Source organism: Cnephaeus nilssonii (assembly GCF_951640355.1).
Source record: "Cnephaeus nilssonii genome assembly, chromosome: 21".
In the NCBI taxonomy this organism is placed as follows: domain Eukaryota; kingdom Metazoa; phylum Chordata; class Mammalia; order Chiroptera; family Vespertilionidae; genus Cnephaeus; species Cnephaeus nilssonii.
In genome coordinates, this window is record NC_137092.1 from 6,226,312 (window position 1) to 6,250,325 (window position 24,014).

A 24,014-nucleotide genomic window follows, 5' to 3' on the forward strand; every position below is an offset into this window, starting at 1 on the left:
GGGGCGTGGGGGGGGGGGGCGGGGAGAGTGAAGACTGTAAGTGTTCAGGGTTCAGATAAGGAGCTCCCCAGGGTACAGGGGAAGTGCTTCTGAGACTCAGGGTTTGGCCTGGAATGGGAATTCATTTCCCCAAACCCAGGCAGCTGAGAGTGAGGGCGCATTAGACTGGTGATTCTAAAATGGGCAGATTAATCCTGCCTGGCCCAGTGGCCTGTGATGGCTCCAGGCGTGGTAGCCATCACGATGGGACCGGAGGACACCTTCCCATGGGGCTCCTGGGCATCCTCTCACCTCTGTGCAGTCACCCGCCCCAAACTCGAAGTGGACTCGCTTCCCAGCTGGATCCCCGGGAAGTTCTGGCTCCGGTACAGCCACTCGATGAAAACATCTCTGCTCAGTGCTGAGAGCCTGGTCCCAGTAATTGACTTGTAGCACATCCAGAGACTGCACATAACCAGCCCAGCGGATGCATCATCGTTAGCAAAAAGATTTATCACCGAGTCGTGGCAGCTTCCCGTTTCTGGAGCAGAAATAAGAAGGACGCTCCTTGCCAGGAGTCAGTCATCCTTTGTCTTCAAAGCAAATTCCTCCATGGTTGGAGGCTTCCTGGGCCCAGGCCGAGGCCTCTGGCCAACTTGCTGGCCCAGGTCCCAGAGTCTCGGTGTCTCCACCTTGAGAATCTCAGCAGGAGCAGCAGGGAGCGAGGGAGAAAGGACAGCGCGGGGTGCAGGAGCCCTGGGTTCAGACCCGACTCTCCCACCAGCTGGCTTGAGACCTTGGGCAAGTCACGTAACGCCCTCAGGCTTTCCCTTCCCCGTCCGTGCAATGGGGTCCGTGATTCCTGCTTGAACTGTCCCTGAGCATAAGTAGAAGAGGAATCCGCCATCACTTACCTTGTGGAGAGGCCGCATGGAATCATGGTCGGCTGGATCTGGGTCAAATTTATTTATTTTTAATATATTTTTTATTGATTTCAGAGAGGAAGGGAGAAGGAGAGAGAGAAACATCAATGGTGAGAGAGAATCATGGATGGATTCCGCCTTCTGCACTCTCCACATTGGGGATTGAGCTGGCAACCCAGACATGCGCCCTGACCGGGAATTGAACCATGACCTCCTGGTTCATAGGTCAATGCTCAACCTCTGAGCCACACCGGCTGGGCTAGTTTCTTAATTCTGGAAGCTTTGGTTTGTGCATTGGGGGTACTCAACGTGCCTGCTTTGTAGTGTTGTTGTCAGGAAGACAAGGAAAGGGCGCGCAGGAGCCGTTAGAAGGGTGCAGGTGCGGGTCTGCACTCCAGTCCCATCCAGCAGCACTTTGATTAGCATCCCGCCCCCTGGGGGTATGTGGGTGGCAATGTTGGTTGTTGTAAGATTGGCCCATCACTGTATGTATCATCCAACTGAATGGCTCTCAACTATAGATGAAGAAACAGATTTGCAGAGGTTAAGGACTTGTATAAGGTCACCCATTCAACTGGTCAGTGGCAAAGGTGAGCTTTGAGCCCATCCTAGCTGACTCCAGGATCCGTGTTTTGTCTGCCACCCACCCCACACTGGCTTATAAACTCACGAGTGGCCTGGTGCACGGATTTGTGCACATTGAAAGGAAATTAATTAGAAGGTAGCCGCCGGGGGGGGGGGGGGGCGGACTGGGCGAGAAAGGCCGGACACGCCCTGGAGCCAACCTCCCACAGTCTCTCCCCAGCCGGCCACACTGGGGCAGCGCCGTGGCTCGAAGGGCATCTGTGGAGTGAGCGGGGTCCCTCCCTCTGCCAGGTGGGTCCCTCAGCCTGGCCTGCGGTGATCAGGCCAAAACTGGCTCTCCGAAATCCCCTGAGGGGTCCCGGAGTGGGAGAGGGCACTCTGCAAAGTTGCTGTCGCTTGGCAGCTCCTGCATTGAGAGTCTGCCCCCTGTGGTCAGTGTGTGTTATACCTACCAGCCGGTCAGCCGGTCGGCTAGTCACTTAGCCTTTTCTATATACAGACTGGAAAGAGTGAAGGTGGTCAAGTAAGAGTGTCGTTAACAGGACGCAGAAGCAGTGGAACCAGGTGGACTTGGGTAATCCCACCCTCACTACCTTTTAGCTGTGTGACCACAGGCAAGTTACTCACCCTCTCTGAGCCTCATGCATGTGAGGTTCTTAGTGCAGTAACTGGTGTTCCAAGCGAGAGTTCTTACTATCGATGCTATTAAAGGCAGGGTGTGCTCTGTGCTGAAGGATGGTACCAGGGCCAGCAATAAGTGCTGGCAGAGCCCCCAGGACATCCTGTGGGCTGGAGGGGATCAGGCAAGACAGCAGGAGACAGAGGCATTGACATGGGGCTTTGAAGGACAGAAAGGCTTCTGATGAGTGAAGCCAAGTGGGAGACAGTCCACTCCCTTTCTATGCCCCTGATTCTATTATATTCACCAGTTGATTCTGTTCATCAGATTTTTTATTCACTTGATTTTTAGATTCACTCGTTGATAGATATGTATTTGTTGTTCATAATTTTTATCTTTACCTTTTTCTTCTTCTTTCTCTTCTTAAAGAGTTTCTTTGTCAATCTGAATCCTTCTCCTCCTGGACCCTTCACGGCTGGCTGCTCGAGCCCATGTGACTGGATCACCTGAATCAGCCCGAGGTCGGCAGCCTCCTACCCCAGGACTTGGCCAACCTCAGAGCACTGTCCCTGCCCGAATACCCAGGTCCTGTGCCACCACCAGGCACCTCTGAGAATGCTTCCCATCGCCTGCCTTCCCACCTCCTCCAGAAGCCTTCCCAACTTCCGTGACCCACCTTATGTCCAGCCCCGAACATCCCGGGAGCACAGCTGTTGGTTAACAAGATTCTCTTCTATTTGCTTATCCATGTGCCCTAAGCAGGGCACGGTGTGAAGGCAGGGAGGGGCTTTTTCTGCCTTTCCGTCTCATCCCCAGCACCAAGCAAGGAAGGACGGAGAATGAGTGATGTTTGAAGGGTTTGGCTAGATGGGGGCACATCTGGGATGTTCTGATCGGAAAGATTCCCATAGGTTACCGGGGATGACAGCTGCCTTTGCCCAGCACTATGGGACTTCTCAAGATTTATTACCCTCTTTCCTCATTTGCCAGGGAGATGGGGGAAGGGCTGAGTCCTGGTACATACTAAATGGGCTGTTTGCACCTGTCTAGCAGGCCCTGTGAGTCCAGCCAGGTGGGGTAACCTGGGAGCAAAGGTATCTAAAGTTCCACTCCCCAGTGTCACCCTCAGCCCAGAGCTGAGGCTCAGTTAGGTGGAGAGGAGCTTGTTAATGACACACACACACAGTTTTGTAACCAGCTTGCTGTGTGACCTTGGACAAGTCACTCCACCTTGCTGGGCCTGACTTCCTTCATCGGATAACAGTAGTGGCCTGGAGGATTGTTAAGCTGCCTTCCAGCCGTGAACCTTTGCTCCACTGACTCAAAGACAAAGTGTCTATAGCTGCACAAATAAAATGTCCCTCCCTGACACGCAGCTTGGGGATCAGTAATTCTGTGCGAGCACCCTTGCAGTAAAGCCAGAATCCTGCCATGTTCCCTCAAGACTGGACACGATCTTTAGTCATTGCTCATCTAGTCTCCCTGTGCTTGGCCCTCCCTCCAGCCCCCCTTCACCTCCCCACCCCCAATCCAGGATGCGGCAACTTGCCTGAATGAAGAGTGGCTGGTCACGTGGCCTGGTCGCCATGGCAACGGGTCCCCGCAGGCGAGGTAAGCATCAAAGTCACATGAGAACCCCAGAAAATTGGCTGAGGTATTTATAGAAGCAGGCTGGTGCTTTTATGGAAATGGGTCTATATTTGACTCAGGTACAGAAAGCTCTGTGCTGGCCCTGGGGAGAGGCAGGGCTTACATCTGATTCTCCCTTCCCAAGCCTGGAGTGGGGGCCCCAGCCCCCGCCCTTCCTCTGTGTCCCAGCACATTCCCTTCCCCACACCAGTCCCAGCTGCTGCCCCCACTACGCCAGCAGACCCCCTTCTGTTTACAAACAAAGCCTTCTTCCTAGTTGGGAGTTTGGGGGCCCAGGATGCTGGGCAGTGGGCAATTGAGGACACCCTCCTGCACCACTCCCCCAAGAACCACCAAGAGAAATGTCCCTGCAGCGCTCAGTAAATATTAGAGGTTACTGTGATTACTCAAAGCCTCAGCCACTTCTTCCTCCTGTGTTGGGAGCAAGCTGCTCAATGGAGGAAGAAGACATTGTAGATGGAGCAAGCCTTGGAAGGGACGGATGTTCCAGAAAAGCAAGGAGATGTTAATGGTAACTTGTTTATTGAGCACTCACTGGTGTATGTCATCTCATTTAACACTCACCACATCCAGTGCTGTAGAAACTGCTGTTACCCCATTTTACAGATGAAACATAATCTCTGTGATCTAAATGACTGGATCTGGGTTCACTTGTGGACTCAGGGTTCTGCTTCGTATTTCTCAGGACTAGGACCGCACTAACCTAAACTTGTAGCTTCCCAATGTGCCTTACCGACTGGTGGGCGAATTCCCATCACACCCATTACTTCCCCTGCTAATTTCCTGGCTAATTGCTTGTTTCTTTGTCCTAATGAATTTTAGAAGCTGCTTGTCTGATTACAAAGAAAAAAGTAACCCTTTTGTTATTTTCATCGAGTCCTTTTAGAACTATAAATTAATTTATATGTTTTCTCTCCCAATCTAAGAATATCATTTCTTTTCTTACGTCCAAATGCCCTTTACGAACTCTCAGTAGCATTCAGATGCTTTCTTCATGTAAGATATACTACACATCTTTTCAAGTTTATTCCAAGTGTTCTTTTCTGGTTCTTGCTCTTGTAACTAAAGCATTTCTTATATTTCCTCACTGGTTGGTATATTGGAACGTTATGATATTTTACATGTTAATTTTGCATACATCACATTCCTGAATCCTTTTTTGTTTTTTTTTTAGTTGTGAATTATTTTTAAAAAATGTATTTTTATTGATTTCAGAGAGGAAGGGAGAGAAAAATAGAAATATCCATGATGAGGTTTATTGATTGGCTACCTCCTGCACACCCTCCTATTGGGATTGAGCCCGCAACCTGGGCCTGTACCCTGACCGGGAATTGAACTGTGACCTCCTGGCTCATAGGTCAACACTCAACCACTGAGCCTTGCCGTCCTGGCTTGAATTATTTTTTAAATGAAGCTTTCAGCCTTTAAGAGGAGAATACACACACACACACACACACACACACACACAGCCCACCCTGGGGTAAGTGGCTATTTCATAATTCAGTGAGTTCCTAAGTGTAGGATATTTAGAGTAATGCCTGGGCCATCTTATGAGTTACTGGTAATAGCAACAGTCATAATATGGCCTTGAGTTTACACAGGGTCTTATTTCATTTAATCCTTACAACGACCCCATGAGGTTAGAGAACGGATTATTATTTCCATTTCCCAGATAAAGAATCTGAAGGTCAGAGATATGATGTAGTTGGTCAGAGGCCACCTGGTAAGGTAGTGCTGGATCAGAACCTGTGTTTATCTGACTGTACATCACGCCGTCTCAGAGAGAGAGCAGGCCAGTCGTTTGGCGAAGCGGAGGGTCCCTGGCATCCCTCCTTTTGATTTGTGTTCTGGGTGCTCACGCAGGGGTGTGCCCAGCTGGGCCACCCCACCCTGCTCAGTAAGGACTCTGGATTCAGTCACCGGGGCAGCTTTCTAACCCCCGAGTCCCCGTAAAGGGACAGACTGGGGCTGGCCTGCGTTGGTGCGGCTCCCTTATATCCTCCCAACAGAAGTGGCGGCTCCAGGCTGACAGGCCAGGCCTCCACAGCAGAGAATTCAACTCACCTTCCAGCCTTCTCTCCCACTTGTTCCGAGTCCACAGCTTCCCTCCAGGCCTGCGAGGTCAGGGACCCGGGGAGTTCCCTCACCTGCTCCTTCCTGCTTGCTCTTTATTCCTCTGCAGCGTCTGTCCTCTCGCTCCAGACAGGAAGCGGGAGGACTTGTTAACGCAACCCTGTACTTTCACACATGTAGCTCAAACTGCAGCCACTTCTGCAATGTGTTATTTCTTGTTTTTAAAAACATATTTTTATTGATTTCAGAGAGAAAAGGAGAGGGAGAGAGAGAGAAACATCAATGATGAAAGAGAATCATTGATTGGCTGCCTTTTGTATGTTCCCCACCAGGCTTTGAGCTCCGAGACCTGAGCATGTGCCCTAACTGGGAACTGAACCGTGATCTCTTGGCTCATAGGTCAACACTCAACCACTGAGCCACACCGGCCAGGCGATACCCATATTTCTAACCACACTTTCTGTATTCTTTCAGAAAATCTGTATGGAGAGTCCATTCTGAGTCTCTGCCCTGTGGAATGTCCACAGCAGCCAAGGTGACCATCACTCAGCAGCCGGTCTCACCATTAACCACTTACCTACATTGTGACGAAGGCTACGAAGGAGAAGACATGTCCAGCGGTGAGGCTGACCAAATTCTTCTCCATGGTCAGGAGAGGCATGAAGAGTTGGGGTCCGAGATGAACTCTGTGGTGAGTGGGCAGGGAGTGAGGGGAGAGGAAAAGCGGGGACCTAGCGGCTTCTTGGCAGAGAGGGCACCAGCGCTGAGGGCTGAGTCAGGAAGGAGTGGGCGAGTGGGAGCTGAGAGAAGGTTGGGGCAGGGAGTGGGCTGCAGGATAGGCCGTGGGAGAGCGGTGTGAAATGAGCTGCGGATGCGGAGGGCCTTGAAGGACCTGCTAAAGATGGGGCGCAACTGTGAGCTTGAGAAGGATCCACTCATCTTGGTGCTGCTAAAGGGGAGCATTGGGGGCTCTTTGTTCCCGGCTGTCCTTTGAGGGTGTTTGCATAGCACACAGCTTTGGAAGTTGGAGATAGTCCCAGCGGAGGACAGGTTTGTTTGCTGTCCGGGATAATACGATACTAAGTATAACAACTTCTGGGGCCAAGGTTGGGCAGGTTTGCTGGCAGCCCACTATAAAAGCTTGGGCTTCCCTAAGCTGGGGTTCCCCAGCCGGTGCAGTATTACCTGAGCACAGCCCCACGTCCCTCCTATGGACTCAGGGTGAAGGTAAGCTGATTTGACTGAAGCTCAAGCTTCCTGCTGAGCCTTGAGGAATAAGATCCTTTGTCTCTGGCCCAGGAGTCTCATGTCTCCTGCCAGCATCCACGAAACTGTCAGGCTCACTTGTTAGACGGCAAGGGTAGAATCTCAGAGCCTCCGGAGCTCATGACCACAGTCCTGTTGCCTTTCAGTAGGGACCACTGAGACAGCTGCCACCTCCCATCCTTCCCAAACACCTGTGTCTAATGCCAAGGTCCCCTTAACGTCCTCTAGAGCAGCGGTCACCAACCTTACGGACCTCACGGACCACCGGTTAACGACTGCTGCTCTAGAGCAGAGGTAATTCATTCCAGACTCTGTAAACAGCCCTCCAAGGCTCTGGAGCATGGCTCCTGCCTGCCTACCTTCACCCACTCCTGCTCCAGCTCAGGCATTCACCCCCCTGCCTGCCCTCCCCCCCCCCCCCCCGCATACCTCCACTCTCTTGTATCTTTGCTCTTGTCATGCTGTCCCCTCCACAAGGGTCACCCTTCTCCCCTCCCACCTCTGAGGCCAGGATCCTGCCTCACCTCCTCCATAAGGCTTGCCCAGAGCTCCCTCTCCCTTCACTGTCCCCCACTTTCCTTATCTTCTAGGACAGTGGTCGGCAAACTCATTCGTCCACAGAGCCAAATATCAACAGTACAACGATTGACATTTCTTTTGAGAGCCAAATTTTTTAAACTTAAACTTCTTCTAACGCCACTTCTTCCAAATAGACTCGCCCAGGCCGTGGTATTCTGTGGAAGAGCCACACTCAAGGGGCCAAAGAGCTGCATGTAGCTCGCGAGCCGCGGTTTGCCGACCACGGTTCTAGGGTCTTTAGTCCTCCTGCCTCGCACTGTGGCTGTCTGGGCAAACCTCTCCCAGAGGCCCTGCCACCATTTCTGTTATCTCAGCCCCTGCAACCCGTGCCTAGGTAGGAGCTCAAGAGATGAGCGATGCACTAGGAGCTCAGCTGCACAGGGAATGGTCCTCCTGGGAGATGGGATGGGAGGACCGTGGGGGCAGAGAAGACATTCCAAGTGCGGAGTAGAGAGGGAACAAAGACATGGAGGTGCAGGCTGCTAGGGCAGGGAGAAAGCCCGCTTTGGTGGGCTGAGTTCATGCAGGGGACGAAAGAGGGGGGCCTGAAAGATGAAGAAAGGAGGCCCAGGACTGGGGAGGGCCTTGGCCATGGGGGTCCCGTTCTGCTCTGAGGGCAGAAGCCCCAGCGACTCCTCTCCAGGGTCTGGACCCCTCCGTGAGGGGCCTCAAGAGGCTGCTGCCGGGGCAGCCCCTGTCCCTCCTCCTGCCCGCCCCCTCCTCCTGCGTCGGCCATCAGAGCCTCGCTCGCGGCCCCAAAGCCTCGCATTGACGCGGCCCGCGCGTGAGTCAAGCCTGCGTCACGGCACCCCGCCGCCAGGGTGGCCTTTCGGATGGCGAGGGAACAGCGAGCGCGCCGCGCTCCGCCCAGCTCGTTCCGCTCTGCAGAGCCGGCGTGACCGGAGCGCAGGGAGGGCGGCACTCGGTCCTGGCTTCCGCAGCCCCACGGGCTCCCTCTGCCGCGGCCCGAGTCCCCGGGCCGCTCCCCAGAGGGCTGAGCGCACCACGGGCGGGAGCTGGGCCGGGACTGGCGGCGAGGGAGGGAGCGAGAAGCCAGCAGAGTCGGTGGCGCGCGGCTCCGCGTCCCCTCTCTGCCCCGGCCGGTGCCCGTTGCCGCTGGACTCGGGCCGCCGGAGGAAGGGGCTGTGCGCCCGCCGCCCGTCGGGGACCGCAGCTGCTCCGAGGGAGTGCAGGGGCAGAGTCCGGGCGCTCCACCAGGGACAGGTGAGTCGCGGCCGCGCCCTGCCCGGCTTTGCGGGGTCAGCCCCTGCAACTTCAGCTGTTCCGACCCCGCCCCAGCCAGGGAGGCCGAGAACCGGGATGCGAGGCGGCGCTGCCCGGCTATCCTCCGGGCTCTGCGCGGGCCCGGGCTCCTCCCCACTCTCCAACCTCCGTTGCCTGGTGACGGAGCCCGAGAGGCGCACTCCTCGCACGCATCGGGGGTGTCTAGCGCCGAGCTCAGGGTTTGGACACCTGACGCCAGCTTCCGGGGCTTAGATGGGCCTAAGAACTCCGGAGGTGTTGAGGCGGAGCTGCCAGGCTGGCGCCTGCGAACCCGGGAGGAGGCCACTGGTCCCACCGCCTGGAGCTGCGCGCTGGCTCCTGCGCGGCTGGACACCCCAGCCCCTGCCGCTCGCTTCAGGCCCGTGACCTTGACAGTATCATTGGCAGAAGCAAAGCGCTCATGCCCGAGATGAGTGTTTAATTCCCAGTCCTGGGGCTGGTCCTCGCTGAGTTCCGAGCTAGCGGGAAGCCCATACTCCCTCGAGGTAAGCGCATCGGAGCGGAATGGCGGAGATGGGGGACGTGCGCGGGGTGCAGGTCTCCAGGGCGCCCCCTCGGGAGAGTGGCCTCCGCCACGTTTATACCTGTGCGTCGGGGGCTCGGATGCTCGCTGTTCTCCAGGGCGCAGTGGGAGGAAGCCTGTGTTTCCTTTTAAAGCCCAAACAGCCCTGTCAGGCCTCCCAGTGTCCAGAAATCCGAGGCCACTCACCTTACAGGACCAAGGCGCTGTCAAGAGGAATTTTTTTAAACCAATTTGATCCTACTCCTCTTTCCTTTGAGAAATGCTTTAACTAGTTCTTTGGATTAGGAAGTTTCTAACCAGACCTGTCTTTGGGGCAATTCAGCTGTGAACACGAAGCTGGTGGGGTTGGATTGGAAAGATAGGAAGATTTGTTGGAGGGCACTGCCCTCATTAGCAGGAATTTCCAGAAACTAAGAAGATCCTTAATGACTCCAAAAAAAAAAAATCAATAAAAACTTTCGTTAGATCCTGTTAGGCTGTGCAGGATTCACTGACTGATGTCTGGAGACCAAGGTCAGAGTGTGTGGAGGGTAACTGTGGGGGCTTGTCTATCTGATGCTGTGCTTACGTTATCCCAGGGCCTGGTGAGGTGGGTGCATCATCCAGGCAGGAAGGGCTTTGAGGTCACACCTGATTGTCCTTGGCCGTGGCCCAGCCATGGGGACCATCGGAGCCTCCAGCTCCTCTGCGGGCTTTTTCTCAGATGGAGCAGCTGTGGCTAAGTAGGTGGTGAGTTTCAGCGAATCCCGACAGCTCAGCCTGGAGGTGACTCAGTGCAGGAGGCACATCGTGCCCACTCGCTCCGATTGGAGTGAGTTTGTTTGGCCTGAGTCACAGGCAGCATGGTGTCAGCTGCTTGTGAGTTGAATGGAGTTCGGTACCGGGACTTGTGAGCGGGAACAGCCACAGCGCCCGGTGTTTGGGGGCCACCAACCCGAAGTGGGCAAGTCCTCAGAGGGAGCTAAGCAGACTCAGGCCGCCTGGCTCCTGGGCAAGGGTTCTGGGGCTCTGAGCCCTGGGAAAGGCGAGCAGGGTCGGGGTGGGGTGGGGAGGTGGCCGAGAGGCTGCAGGGGAGGCTCCGGGATTGTGGTCAGAATGGCCAGTGCTCTTCCATGAGCCAGCGTGGGGTGACCTTGGGCAAGTCCGTTTACCTCTGAAGCCTTGGTTTCCTCGGTTGAAAAACAGGGACACCTCTGGTGCCTTCGCCACAGGCTTATTTTGGGCCCAGTGTGGACATAGAGTGGGTGCCCATTAAGTGTGAGTTCCCGCCTCTTTCTTTATGGCCTTAACAGAAGAGGCTCTTCCCCGCCCTGTCCTTGCTCCTTAGGGTGGAGACCAAGGAAAGTGACAGGGTTTCACACGTGGGAGAAGCACCCGCAACTCAGCTGCAAACTGACCCACTTCCGTCCCTCCGTTCTTCCAGGAGACCCGGAATGGGGAAGCCCGAGTGAGCGCAGGGCTGGTGGGAGCCTGGGCTGGGTCTGCGGGGTGCCCTGGGCTGGCTGCGATGGCTCCTGGGTGAGACTCCAGCACAGACCTGGGCTCCTTAAGATGGTCCATGGCTGTGGCCTGGTCCCAAGTTCCGTGCCTGCTGGGTGGACTGCAGGGGTCCTTGCCCTTGGAGCAGGTCTTGCCACCCTCCTCCTCACCTGCCCCCTCTGTAGGGGCGTGGAAGCTGCAGGACCATGCAGTGTGTTCCCTGCCTTCTCTGAAGGACTCGGGCTCTGGCTCCCTCCTCTGTAATGTGTGTGGACTTGGTGCTGCGCTGAGATGTGTTTGCCTCAAGAGTGGAGGCAATGCTCAGTGGTTGACCATCGACCTATGAACCTGGAGGTCACGGTTTGATTCCCAGGTGGGGCACGTGCCCAGGTTGCAGGCTCGATCCCCAGTGAGGGAGCATGCAGGAGGCAGCCAATGGATGATTCTCATCACTGATGTTTCTATCCCTCTCTCCCTCTCACTTTCTCTCCAAAATCTCTCTCTATATATATATTTCTTTTTTTTTTAAAGAGTGGAGGCAATAGGGGGATCCCCAGTGCAGCAAAAAGGCAAGCTGACCCAGGGGACTCTAGCTTGCTCCTGGAAATGTGTGTGTGCATGTGTGTGCGGGAGGGGCACATTCACCCTGGAAATCAATGTCCTTCCCATTGGATCTGGCAAATTCCAAGGTACTAGAGACTCCTGAGAAGCAGGCGCCTTCTGTCTGGGCACCTTCCCTTCCCTCATGCCTGTCGGATTTGCTGCAGGAGGACAATTCATCATTAATCCCTTCAAAGCTGCTAAGATAAGCAGCAGAATATTTAAAGGGAGGATGAATTGGGGCTTTTCTCCCTAGAAGCAGGTCTGACTTATCACCCGCTCCCAGGCTGGGCTCAGGAAGTCCTCACAGCCACACATCTGGAGCCTGGATCGCTGGGGTGGGAAATAAACCGTTACTCAGCCCTGCAAAGCCCTCCTACATCAGCCTCCCCCCACCCCCCACCGCTGCTGTCCCAGGCTCTCAAAGGTCGGAAGCACAGTACCGTGAGTAGAGCTGTTAGTACACGCCCCCAACTCAGGTGGGATGGGGATCTGTGGGGATGCCTACTCTGAGCTTTTAGGAGCTGCGGGTGCAGGCCTGTATTCCAGCAGCTCACCCCGGTCTTGGCACCCAGCGACAATATCCTGATTTTTATGGAGGCTTCCGCGCTGTGCTAAGTGCTTTATTCATACACCATCCTGTCTAATCTTTGCTACCATCCCAGGAGACCGATCTTGCTCTTGGCGGTTGTACAGATGTGGGACTTGAGGCTCAGAGAGGTTAAATAACTTGGTCAAGGTCACCCGAGTAGTGCGTGGCAACCTGAGAATTAGAACTCAGGTCTGTCAGGTTCCAGACTTCCTGCCCTGGACCACGCTGTGATATGTCCCGTTATTAGTTATTTACAAATGTTTGCTGACCGCCGAGGCATTTATCCAAGTGAGATTGTCTAAATGCGTGTCCAGTTCTTTGAGCTCATGCCCTGAGAAAGGGGGCAGCGAGCCCCCGCCAACAGGAAGTTGGTAGAGAACGGACAGACCTAAACTGGCAAGGTTGGGGAACGCGGTCCGCGCTTGCACGTGGTGGGAATCCAGAAGAAGGTCACGTCCGGCTTTCTCTTCAGGACTTCTGCCTCCCTGGCCTCATTCCCTCATAGGTTGTCAGGCCGGGCTGGTGCTGGGGCAGTGAGGGGAGAGCAGGAGCAGACTGGATCCCTCTTAGGTTGTCAGGCCGGGGCTGGTGCTGGGGCAGTGAGGGGAGAGCGGGAGCAGACTGGATGGTGCCTGGAGGAGGCCTCATGCATCTGCAGAGCCAGGACACCAGTCGCGGTGGGAACTGGGTGGGTCAGGTTTCTCTGCTGGAGAGTGTGAGCCAGGGCCTTGCAGAAGCGTCTGGTGAGACCTGAGCAGCACTGTTCACACTTCAGGGCTGTTCTCTGGTGAGACCTGAGCAGCACGGCTCACACTTCAGGGCTGTTCTCTGGTGAGACCTGAGCAGCACTGCTCACACTTCAGGGCTGTTCTCTGGTGAGACCTGAGCAGCACTGCTCACACTTCAGGGCTGTTCTCTGGTGAGACCTGAGCAGCACTGCTCACACTTCAGGGCTGTTCTCTGGTGAGACCTGAGCAGCACTGCTCACACTCAGGGCTGTTCTCTGGTGAGACCTGAGCAGCACTGCTCACACTCAGGGCTGTTCTCTGGTGAGACCTGAGCAGCACTGCTCACACTTCAGGGCTGTTCTCTGGTGAGACCTGAGCAGCACTGTTCACACTTCAGGGCTGTTCTCTGGTGAGACCTGAGCAGCACTGCTCACACTTCAGGGCTGTTCTCTGGTGAGACCTGAGCAGCACTGCTCACACTTCAGGGCTGTTCTCTGGTGAGACCTGAGCAGCACTGTTCACACTTCAGGGCTGTTCTCTGGTGAGACCCGGAGCAGCACTGTTCACACTTCAGGGCTGTTCTCTGGTGAGACCTGAGCAGCACGGCTCACACTTCAGGGCTGTTCTCTGGTGAGACCTGAGCAGCACTGCTCACACTCAGGGCTGTTGGCAGCAGCTGCCCGCATGGGCTGCTCAGAGGGATGCTGCTGCTCCCTCGTCTTGTCCCCCGGACAACCCACCCTTCTCACCTCGGGGGCTCTGCCCCTTGCGTCCTTGGCATTCTGGGAAACTTGGCATCTGCTTCCTCCTGCTTCGCCATCTCTTCTCTCTCTGAGAAATCACCCCGAGGCACAGGCCCACACTGTCCTAGCCTGCCTGGCACCTCCAAACCACCCTTGATCTGGGTGGAAAGGTCCTGTAAGTGAGGGTGGATCAGTGTAGGCATTAATGCCCCCCCCCACCCAGTGGATACCAAGGCCTTTCCAGACACCCCTGCTTCATGGGCATCCATTCTGTGGAGATGCCTTTGATAACCACCCCTCCCCACCCAGAATGACCAACTTAAAAAATAAAAACATTGTTCATCTCTGGATATATCCAGGTATTCAAAAACATAGTTAGATATTTACTGCACAAGAAACTCACATGTGGAGCTCAGGTACAAGGTGACCAGGTGAGTTATTGGACTGCATTATTCTCACGTTCAGAACCAGGTATATTCATTAGAGAACAATTCTGGGTCAGGTGAGTTCCGGGCAGCCTGAGTCCCCAACTTGAGGTCCTCATGGGGCCTCATGGGGCAGGCGTGGGGCCAGAGGAAATCACGCCCCAGCTCCCAGGCCTGGGGTCATCTCCCCGGCCACACTGGTCCCACCGAGCTGCCACTCTGCCTTCCAGAGCCAGCGGAGGGCTCATTTAAGATAACAAGTTGCCTCTCACTGTAGTCCATCATGTCTAATTGCTGGTTTAATTAGAATTTCTGCTGAGTTCCATGCACCGCTAATTTGCCACCTAGTTCAGTTGCAAATAGAATTCATTGGTCCACACCCCAAATTCCTGCTGGTTGCATCTTCCCTTTAATTATAAGACGCCTGAGCTCCAGTGGTTTGGTTAAATCCCACTTCAGGTGGGGAGTGCTGTGTGATAAAGCTACCTTTCAGGAGATGTGGACAGTCGCCTGGTGGCATGGCCTCATCAGGTGTTTCCATGTGAGCATTCAGAGAGGACACAGACCTCCTCCTCTGGGTGTGTCTGAAGGGACAGCAAGTGGCTTCTCTGTGCTGGGCAGCCCTTCACTGACTCCCAGGAGGGCCTGGTGGGCGCTGTCCATGGTCCTGGCACACCGCAGAGATGGCCTGTCTGCTGGTGATGTGGGGAGTCCTTTAGAATGACTGGAAGAAATCCCTGAAAACTGCTCCCCAAACTGCATTATGTCATTGGCTTTGGGAAAGGACCTGGCCAGGTATGGAGGTCCTGACCTCAGGGGGAAATGGTGCTAGCTGGACGTGGCCCACTGTTGACTTGCTGAATGAGACTCAGGTGTATTGCTTTGCAGAGCAGCATGGTACGTTGGGGAACTTCCTAACCAGAGCCACAGATGGGTGGTGTGTGGCCGTAATCAGGATGCCTTCATCCTTTGGAGTAGCCCGGAGCAGCCTAGGGTGGTGGGTCCCCTCCATGGACCCCAGTGTGCCATACCCGTTGGCTCTTCTCTGTGGTCAGACATGCAAAAGATCGGAAAGCACTAGTGCATTGGAAAGAGCATGGGCTGCAGAGTTTGGGAGACCGTGGTTCAAATCCCCATTCTCCCACTTCCTGGCTGGGTCATCTTGTTCCTGGTATTTGTCTTGCCTTAGCCTTGGCTTCTCTGTTTGTAAAATGAGAATTACATTGCATCCCAAGTTGTTGAGGGGGGAGGATACATAACATATGTAAGCATAGTAGGTCTTCAAAGATGCTTGCTCCCTCCACTGTGTCCCGAGACCTGTTCCTGATAGGAGGGCTTTTCTGCCCAGCCCTCCGCAACGCAGCCCTGAAGGCTGGCGAGGAAACAGACAAACGTTTCCGGTTCTCGGGAGAGAGACATCCTGTTGGGACTGTAATTAAGGGTTCCTGATCCTATTCCTTCAAGTGCTCTTCAGCAGTCTGCTGGGGAGCACAGGTAATTGGAGGCCCTTGGCTCCCTCCGCCTCTCTCTCTGAGACACGAGAAAATAGTGGCTTTAAGAAAATCCAGGTCAGAGGATCTGGGCAGAGCTGTGGGGACCCATCTGTCACCACCCAGGGCCTCCCAGAAGGAGGGAAGAAGGGAGCGAGGCCTTCACTCGTCACTCCTGGACCTTGAATTTTCACATCTGACTTTTAAAAATATTTGGCTTTCCAAATCGGGACAGGCTACTTGTGTGGGCCCTGGTGTGCCCTTCCTCACCTGGGAGTCATCTGTTTATCTCTCTATTTAAAGCCTAAACCTCATCTACCACCCTGGCTGGGTCACCACCATCTCTTACCTTCCCTCCTTGTTTCTTCACTTGTGCTAGGGTAATCCTCCCCCCACAGCCCCATTATTTGTTTATTTGTTTGTTTTGTTAATCTCTACCAAGGTTATTTTTTCCACTGTAGAGTGATCCCTTTTAAAGCAGGTGGGTCACATTATTCCCCTCCTCAAACTGCCAACAGCTTCCTGTTGGCCTTGAAAGGAAACCCAGAGTCCTTTCCCATGGCCTCCGAGTCCTGCCTGCTCAGGGTTCCAGCTTCGTCCAGTCCCAGCACCTCCCACCTTTCCCTTGCTCAGCTGCTCTAGGCATGAGGCCCTTTCTTCTGGTCCTTGTAGTCATCAGGCACGGGCCTCGGCGCTTCCTGCTCTTAGACGATACATCCTACAGGGCAGGAACAGTGTTTGCTCTGTTCCCTGCTCTACTGGGGCCTGGTCCGTAGTTAGTGTTCAGTAAATATTTGTGGAAGGGAGGGAGGGAGACAGGGATTTTTAGAATCCCATATTTATTCTCAGCAGAATCTCTAGTTCAGTGAAGTCTCTGGACTCCCGTCTCCTCCAGCCCGAGAGGGGAGCGGGAGGTCGGTTAGAGCACCAAGCCCCTGTATCCCGCCACCAGCCCTCACGTCCTCAGGCGCCTGCGTGTTGTTCCACGTCAGTTCCAGGACACTGCGGGGCAGTGGGTGGATGCGCCTCTGTTCTTGGTGGAGCTCATTTCCCTGTGTCCTCACAGGAACCCGGCGCTGGGCTGTGGTGTGCCCCTGCGTTATCTCATTTTATCCTCGTGCAACCCTGTGAGGTCGGAGCCTCAACCCCATCATTTCAGATCCAGAAGCTGGAACCAAGAGAGGCTGCGTCCTTTCCCAAAGACTCACAGCTAGTACCGTAAGAGGCCGGACTCAAATCCAGGTTCCCCCAGGTCCCAAACCCAGGCCCTTTCTGTGACAGTGTTGTGGTTCTGGGGTCAGATGGTGGTGGGGACCCAGGGCCTCCACTTTCTGACTGTGTGCCTTATTTTTTCACTTCCAAGATGCATAGTTTTGCACATTGTCACATCTTAGAATCAGGACATGATGTGCGATCAATGACGTCTCAAATCGGCTGTGGGTCAGGAGGTGGTGGTGACTTAGTTGCGTAAAATCCTTCCATTAACCTTTGGAAGTAGCAGCATCAGAGGGCCTTAAGTTCAGTGAAATAGAGGGCATTCATCCCTCTAAACCTGTACTTCTTCATTGGTAAAATGGTTGTCGCAGTGGTACCCTCCTCACACACTTACTGGCGGGTTAAAGGAGATGACAGCTGCTCCACACAGTGGCTGTCACAGAGTCGGTCCTCAACAAGTATTGCCTGCGTGTTGCTGCTGTCCTTGGCCTTGTGGCTACGCCCACTCTACCTGAATTCTAGTGCGCGGGTAAGGCGTCTGTGGGGCGGCCACGGCGCTGGTCTTGCTACCTCCGCACCGGCACGCATTCCCCCACGTGAAATGGGAAAACGGAACCAAAAGATTTGGTTTGCACTGGCCCCGCCCACGTTTTCCAGTGCCAGTCCCTGCCCCAAACCCCTCCCGACCATCTGCCCGTTTTTTTTTTGCTTCCCTTCCGCCTTGACTAAGAGAACAAAATACCGACTGCAGAGACCGCGCCTGGAGAGCGTGACAGGACGGCTGCAGAAGGCTCCGCTGTGCCCGAGCCGGTGTTAGGAAGGGGCCCACCGGCCCCCTGGCACGCTCTGTGCCAAGACGGTGCCTCTCTGGTGTTTATTTCCCGGAGGTGAGGATGGGTGCTGCCTACCGGGGGAGAAAGTGGGTGGCTCCTTTATAAGAAGCAAAAAGTCCATGAGCAGTGGCCAGACTTCTTTTCCCTTCGCTGTGAACTTCCTCTGGGGCATCCGTGGGCATCCGGTGGTCTTGGGATCAGAATATGGCAGCAGAATGAGGAGGGATTGAAGCTGGACATGACATCAGACTCTAGAAAATTTGGGGGGGGGGGAGCTCAAGCATCAGTTCATCTATCCACTCATTCAGCTCATCATGTCATATTTATTAGCACGTGTAATAGTAAGACGCCAGGATTTGGCCTGGTAGAAGCAAGGATGGGGTCAAACCCCGCAAGCTGGTGAAATGGAGTTAGAGATGGTCGCTCCGTCTGGCTTCTCGATCAGCTTTTCATTCTCTTTCCCCTCCTGTCCATGTGGAAACCAGGCCTAGTGGGTAGGTGAGCACTGTTCCCTCTTTTCCAGACGAATAAGGAGCAGAAAGCTGGCGCCCCAGCCCCGGGGTCCCCCACATATGTGCTGCAGGCTGCGCTCCACCGGGGCCCCCCAGCTGGGCGCGCAGACCTCCTGGGAGGCTTAACCGTCTCCCCAGTCAGATCTGTTGGCTCTCCAGGCCTGCCCCTATGTTTCAAAGGCGAAGGCAGTGGGTAGGGTGTCAACCTAGGAAGCAGGTTGTCCCTGGAGGGTGGGAAGGCAGGGACTCTGGCACATCCAAAAGGACCACGTTCTGTCCCGCATGTGCCAGGCAGGACACCCAGAAAAGGAATCAGCCATGTAAACAAGCAGCTCTACTAGAAAGGCAGGTGGTAAACACGTGAAAGAGTGTTGCAAGGAGCCGGCTGTGAAGGGGAAAGAAAGGACATTCTCTTAGAGAATCGCAGGCATGTCATGGAGGCCGGACAGTGAGCCTTGAGCTAGCTGCACCCTCAAGGACTGGTGGCTTCAGTAGGGAGGGCCTGGGAGGGGTTCATGCAGAGGAAGAGGTGGGTAGGCGGGGGACGGGAGATGGAGGGGCCTGGGGGAGGAGCTGTAAATGCCACCGGGAGTCGGAGCCAGGCAGTGTGGTATTTCATGAAGCTGCCTCTGAAGGAAAGTGAGCCGGGAGCCTGCTGGGAGGTCTGGACCAGAGCCTACAGGGTGGGAAGGAGGACAGATCCGAACGCACTGACAGGTGACTTTGGAGGGAGGATGCGGGATGCGAGGTCAAGAATGGTGCTGGGCTCCCTGCCTGTGTGTCCCGGGTGAGAAACCCAAGGAGGGCGGCCCCCCAGCCAAGGCCAGGGCCTGTCAGGTGACTGCCAGAGGTTCCAGTAAAACAAAGATAATTTGGAGGACATTGTATGCCTGTGACAGGAGTCACCTGTTCTGGGCTCAGTGGAAGCCCAGAGGCTCTGAGGCAATTAGGAGAGCTGCTGGGGCCAAAACCCGCTGCCGCATGGAAATTGGGAAGCCATCAAGTTCTCAGAGAGAACAGGACTCAACTTGCTTCCTTCCCGAAGCAATTCCTCTTGAATGGGACCTTGGCCTTAGGGCCTGGGCACCTGGGGGCTCTCCCTGCTTTGGCTTGGGAAGGTGTAGCACTCTTTCCAGAGCCACGAGACCCAAGGGCAGCAAAGCTAGGCACGTCCCATGGGCTCAGAGGAGCAGGGCATTGTGGGGTCTGTAGTCCCCTCGCTGCCTGCTTTCCCCAGGATGGTGGCTTCTCCACTCAGCTCCCCTAGGGTCCCGACTTGGAAAATAAATGATTCCCTTGAGTTACGTGGTACAGCCGTCCCAAGGAAGAGACGCTCCCACCCCAGGAGGTGGGTGCTCAGAGGGCGGACCTCAGCCTTGCAGCAGGGCCTGTGGGCTGGAGGGACTCCTGCTTGGCCCTGGCCTGGGCTGAGCAGCCATCCTGCACCCCTTGAGGTCCTTGCTGAGTACTGTGCTTGCAAAGTGGTGGAGCCCTCCCCGCACCCCCACCTCCACCCCGGGCAGGAGGTGTTTTTATCTTTTTAGGAAGATGCACAATTCAGTGGCTCAGGCCTGCTGCTCTCACGTGCTGTTCTGAGCTGCGAGCTGCACGGTTGCTAGGTGACAGACGTGGCACGCGGCCTCCTGGGTCTTGGAGCCCCTCTGCGTTGTGCTTTAAGTCACGGAGGCCTTCCTTTCAGAGAACGCCACGGACCCTCGTCTCCCGTGCTGCTCGAGAAAGCAACTTGAACAGCCCACCCAGCTACTCCGGGGGATGATTCCAGTCCGGCTGGGCTGGCTGTCAGAGTGTCCCCACGGCGCCCCACGTAACTCAAGGGAATCATTTATTTTCCAAGTTGGGACCCTGGGGGAGCTGAGTGGAGAAGCCACCATCCTGGGGAAAGCAGGCAGCGAGCTCTCAGCTGACAGGGTGGCATGACACAGGCCCAAGCAGGTGCGGCAGCTAGAGCCTGGGCACGCGGGCCTCACTCACCCACGTGCTTGGGGGTGGCGGGTGGGGGGGGGCGCTCCCGGGATGTATGCAGAGCTGACAGGGCCTCAGAGATCACCCAGACCGACCCATTTCGCACACAGGGAGAGCGAGACCCTAAGAGGTCGGGGTGATGGTGCTGTGTGCAGAGTTGGTGCCGAGGTGCCCTGCACCTCGCCGGCCTTCTGATACCTAGATGGTGGCTGTCTCCCCAACCTGCAAAGGGAGGACCAGAGAGGAATTCTGGGTCCTTCTCTACCTGGGTGCTTGTCCCAGGCTGTGCTTTGGGCTCGTTGGCTGGGTCCACGTTGGATTCCCATGCACTGTCTGCAAGCTGACCTTCCTTAGCACAGGGACTCCAGGAGAGGTGTGGGGGACGGGAGGGGGAGGGTTGTTCCAAGTCGCTGCTGGCCCCACCTCCCCTTTAAAAGCATAGAGAGAGCACAGGCATGAGGAGGCCTGGGTGCTGACAGCTGTGCGACCTGGGCAATGTCTGTGTTCCCTCCGTTCTAGGTGCGAGGGATCCAGCAGCGAACAAAATAAGCCAAAAATCTATTCTTGTGGAAGTTACCTATTTCTCCTAGAAGGGCCAGGTGCTAAAGAAAGAAACAGACACATAAGGGCGAGGGGTGATCCTTGCTGTAGAGAGAAATAACATGGGGTGGCTGCGGGGGTGGCAACCTGGAGGGCTGCTAATTTAGGCTCCGGAAAGGCATCCCCGAGGACACATTTGAGCAGAGGCACTCAGAAAATGTATGTCAAGTGAGCAATGGAGCAATGAATGAATGAATGAATGAATGAATGAAATGGGAGCCCTCAAACCCAGGTCTGTCTGACTTCCAGGCCCCTGATCTTCACCACCACCGCCTTCCTCCTGTGCCCATCCCCGAGGAGTCTGACCAGTGGCTTTGGGCTGTTCACTCGCTCTCTCTGGGCCTCAGTGTCCCCATATATAAAATGAGGACGGTGCTGGGGTCCCTCAAGCTTTCATATTTAAGTGCCAGACTCGGGCATTGTCATCTGAGCACATTCACTGGGTTGGGAGGTTCAGTCGTGGCTGCAGCCCGGCTCGGAGCCTCAGCTTGTGCGTACACCAGCACTTTGCATCCTGCAGACCTGACGGCACGGGAGGCCCCTGGGCCCCGTCCTACAGTGCAGGGTGCTGGCACGGCAGGGTGTCTTGAGAAGAGGGGAGAAGCTTAGCTCGTATTGAGCTGTTTCTTGTGGTTTCCCTGATGCTGCTATGGTATCTCTCTCTGGCTTCACCACAATGTGCTGATTTTGTCCTTGAGCCCTGCTCGTCTAAAATGATGTGCCCCCCCCCCCCCCCGCACCCAGCCCTTTTTCATGTTGGTGACCAGAGCTGCCACTCACGGCTATTTATGGGGAAGCATGCTCTCCAATGGGTCAGCATCAAGATAAATTCTGCAGACTTGCGGAATCCCCCTTGCTTTGCTTCAGTTGTGGCAGGATGTGCAGTAAATCAAACCTAATGCATTGCAGATCGCCCTGATCAGATCCTGCTGCAGGCGCCCCGGAGACAGGCTCGGGGCTGAGGCACCCTGCCGACTGCAGTCTCCAGCAGGACCTGGCCCTTCTCTCAGCTCCAGTTTTAATCAAAATTCTCGGTGTCGGCTGTAGGGGAGGTGGGGCAGCTAGACAAGCAGCCATTGCGGGTGCCTCAGGTTCGCTCCATTTAAGCACCCTGGGGACAGGGACCTGCGGGCGGGGAGGGGGGAGGGGGGAGGGTCTCGCCTGGAAGCCTGGGTGAGATCGCAGGCCTCCTCGTGGCACAGTGCCTTGGGCAGCATTTGCTTGTGTAGCATGGGCAGGACAGCTGCCCAGGGAGGCTGAGGACTGAGGGTCCATGGACACACACTCCCACCTTGGGGCATCTCCAGGACACAGTGGGCTATTCGGCTGACCTGCTGCAGAGTCCCAACAGAGAGCTAGGTGTATTCTAGGGAATTCTGGGGTCTCCTAGGCAAGCTGGCTCTGTCCCAGTCTCCCCAAAGCCCAAGACCCTGACTATTCCTGGGCTGGCAAGGGGTAGTCACTAAAGACTCACTGTCCTCACTGATGTGGTCCAAGGCCTGGCCTGGGAGGGTTGGTTGGCTAACCCTGCAGACCAGCGTGGACAGTGGTCCCCATCGGCCAGGCCTCCTAGCCTCATTAGCAGGATTCGGCTGGCCAGGTCCCCTTGAAGTTCAGTCTTTGCTGGAGTCACTCAGAAGGTGTGGGCCAAGGCCAGCAGGGAGGGCAGCCGGGCACGCTTCTGCTGTGCCGTGACCTTGCCCGGCCGCTCAGGTGGCATACCCGAGGGGAACAGACAGGAGCCGGCTTCCAGCGGCAGCTCCTCCCGTGGTTTAGCAATTACAGAGCCGGGCCGTTTACATCTCTGGGAGGACGCAGGGCAACTGCAGGCCAGGTGTCCATGTGTTGACTTTTACATTCTCTGATGAGGAAGCGCTTTGAAATGCAGCAGAATGTGGGGATCCTTCAAAGGATTCACTTCCTTGGTGCTTCATTTTTTTAAGGGGAAGCATGAAAGACGGATGAGGGATGACAGGGGAGCGCGTTGCCTCCCCCGCCCCTCGTGCAGACATTATCTGCTGTAACGCTGTCGCTGAAGGATGGAGAACCAGCTCTTGGCCGCAGTGGCCCTCAGATAATGTCATTGGTGAGCGATGACCCAGGGTTCGTTGGCACCAAGCAAGCACCTCCAGGTGCCAGAATCCTAGCCGAGCCTGGGCAGTGAGTGCTTCTGCGAAGGAGCAGGGACTGGTGTGAGAGCGCTACCCCTTTTCCCACCAGATATTCATGTCCCTTTGGGTCCCCTGGAGATCCCGTAAAAATACAGAGAAAGACTGAACAGGTGTGGAATGGCCTGGCACTCTGCATTGCTAACAGATGCCGCTGGCCCACGACTGTTTTGAATAGAAAGACCTTCCTCGAGAAGGTAGCCACTGGCTTCCCGGGTCCCAGCAGGGGGTTCGGGCTCAGCAGAACAGAGAGCGTGGACTTGGCACAACCTGCTGAGCCCAGGTGGGCTGGAGCACTCGGATCTGCATGTGGGAACGGAGCGGTGCTGCCGTGGGCAACCCTTGATTGGGATTTGGTGTCTGGTGTGGCCTCTCTTGCCTGGTTAAATTGTTCCTCCTAAGGATGCTCAGGTAAGGCCTGTGGGGAAACTGAGTCCCGACGGGGAGGAGGGCCCGCTCGATAGTTCATGCCACTGACCAGCTCCGTGTGTGTGCAAGGAGTTGATTTAGTTGGTCAGGCCCGCTAACCCTCCCCTGCTCCCCTGGCTCCACAGGTCCCGGATGAGAAGGTGCTGACAGCCGTCGAGTCCCCCCTTCTCTGAGTGCTGGGGAGCAGGGCCAGCAGCCCCCGTGTCACCGATGCCGAAGAACAGCAAGGTGACCCAGCGTGAGCACAGTGGCGAGCATGTCACGGAGTCGGTGGCCGACCTGCTGGCCCTCGAGGAGCCAGTGGACTACAAGCAGAGCGTCCTGAACGTGGCGGGCGGGCCAGGCGGCAAGCAGGCGGCGGCGGAGGAGGACCTGGACGCCGAGGACCGGCCAGCCTGGAACAGCAAGCTGCAGTACATCCTGGCCCAGATCGGCTTCTCCGTGGGCCTCGGCAACATCTGGAGGTTCCCCTACCTGTGCCAGAAAAACGGAGGCGGTAAGAAGCAGGCCTGCTGGCCCTGGGGTGCCCTGCGAATGGGCTGGGCTGAGGGGTGAAAAGGAACACCCCCCTCTCCCCGCCCTGGGCAGAATGGGAACCCTTGTAGGTTGGAGCTTAGGGTTGTGGAGTAAGACCCCCAGGAACTGCTAAGCGCTAAGAGCTATCAAGAACCTGGATGGCCAGGGTTCAAGTCCCTGCCAAGCCGGTCAGCTCTGTGCATGCAGCTTCAGCTCACTG

The 24,014-nt window shown here is 55.7% G+C and overlaps 1 protein-coding gene across 1 annotated transcript in view; it reads left to right on the top strand.

Annotated features, from left to right (window-relative positions):
* Positions 1-8,596: 8,596 nt before the first annotated feature.
* Positions 8,597-24,014, top strand: part of SLC6A17 (solute carrier family 6 member 17) — a 36,380-nt gene continuing 20,962 nt past the window's right edge. The window contains exons 1-2 of the mRNA XM_079761474.1: positions 8,597-8,898; positions 23,404-23,774. Coding sequence (XP_079617600.1) covers positions 23,489-23,774 — 286 coding nt within the window. The 5' untranslated portion in view covers positions 8,597-8,898; positions 23,404-23,488. The remainder of the gene's footprint in view (positions 8,899-23,403; positions 23,775-24,014) is intronic.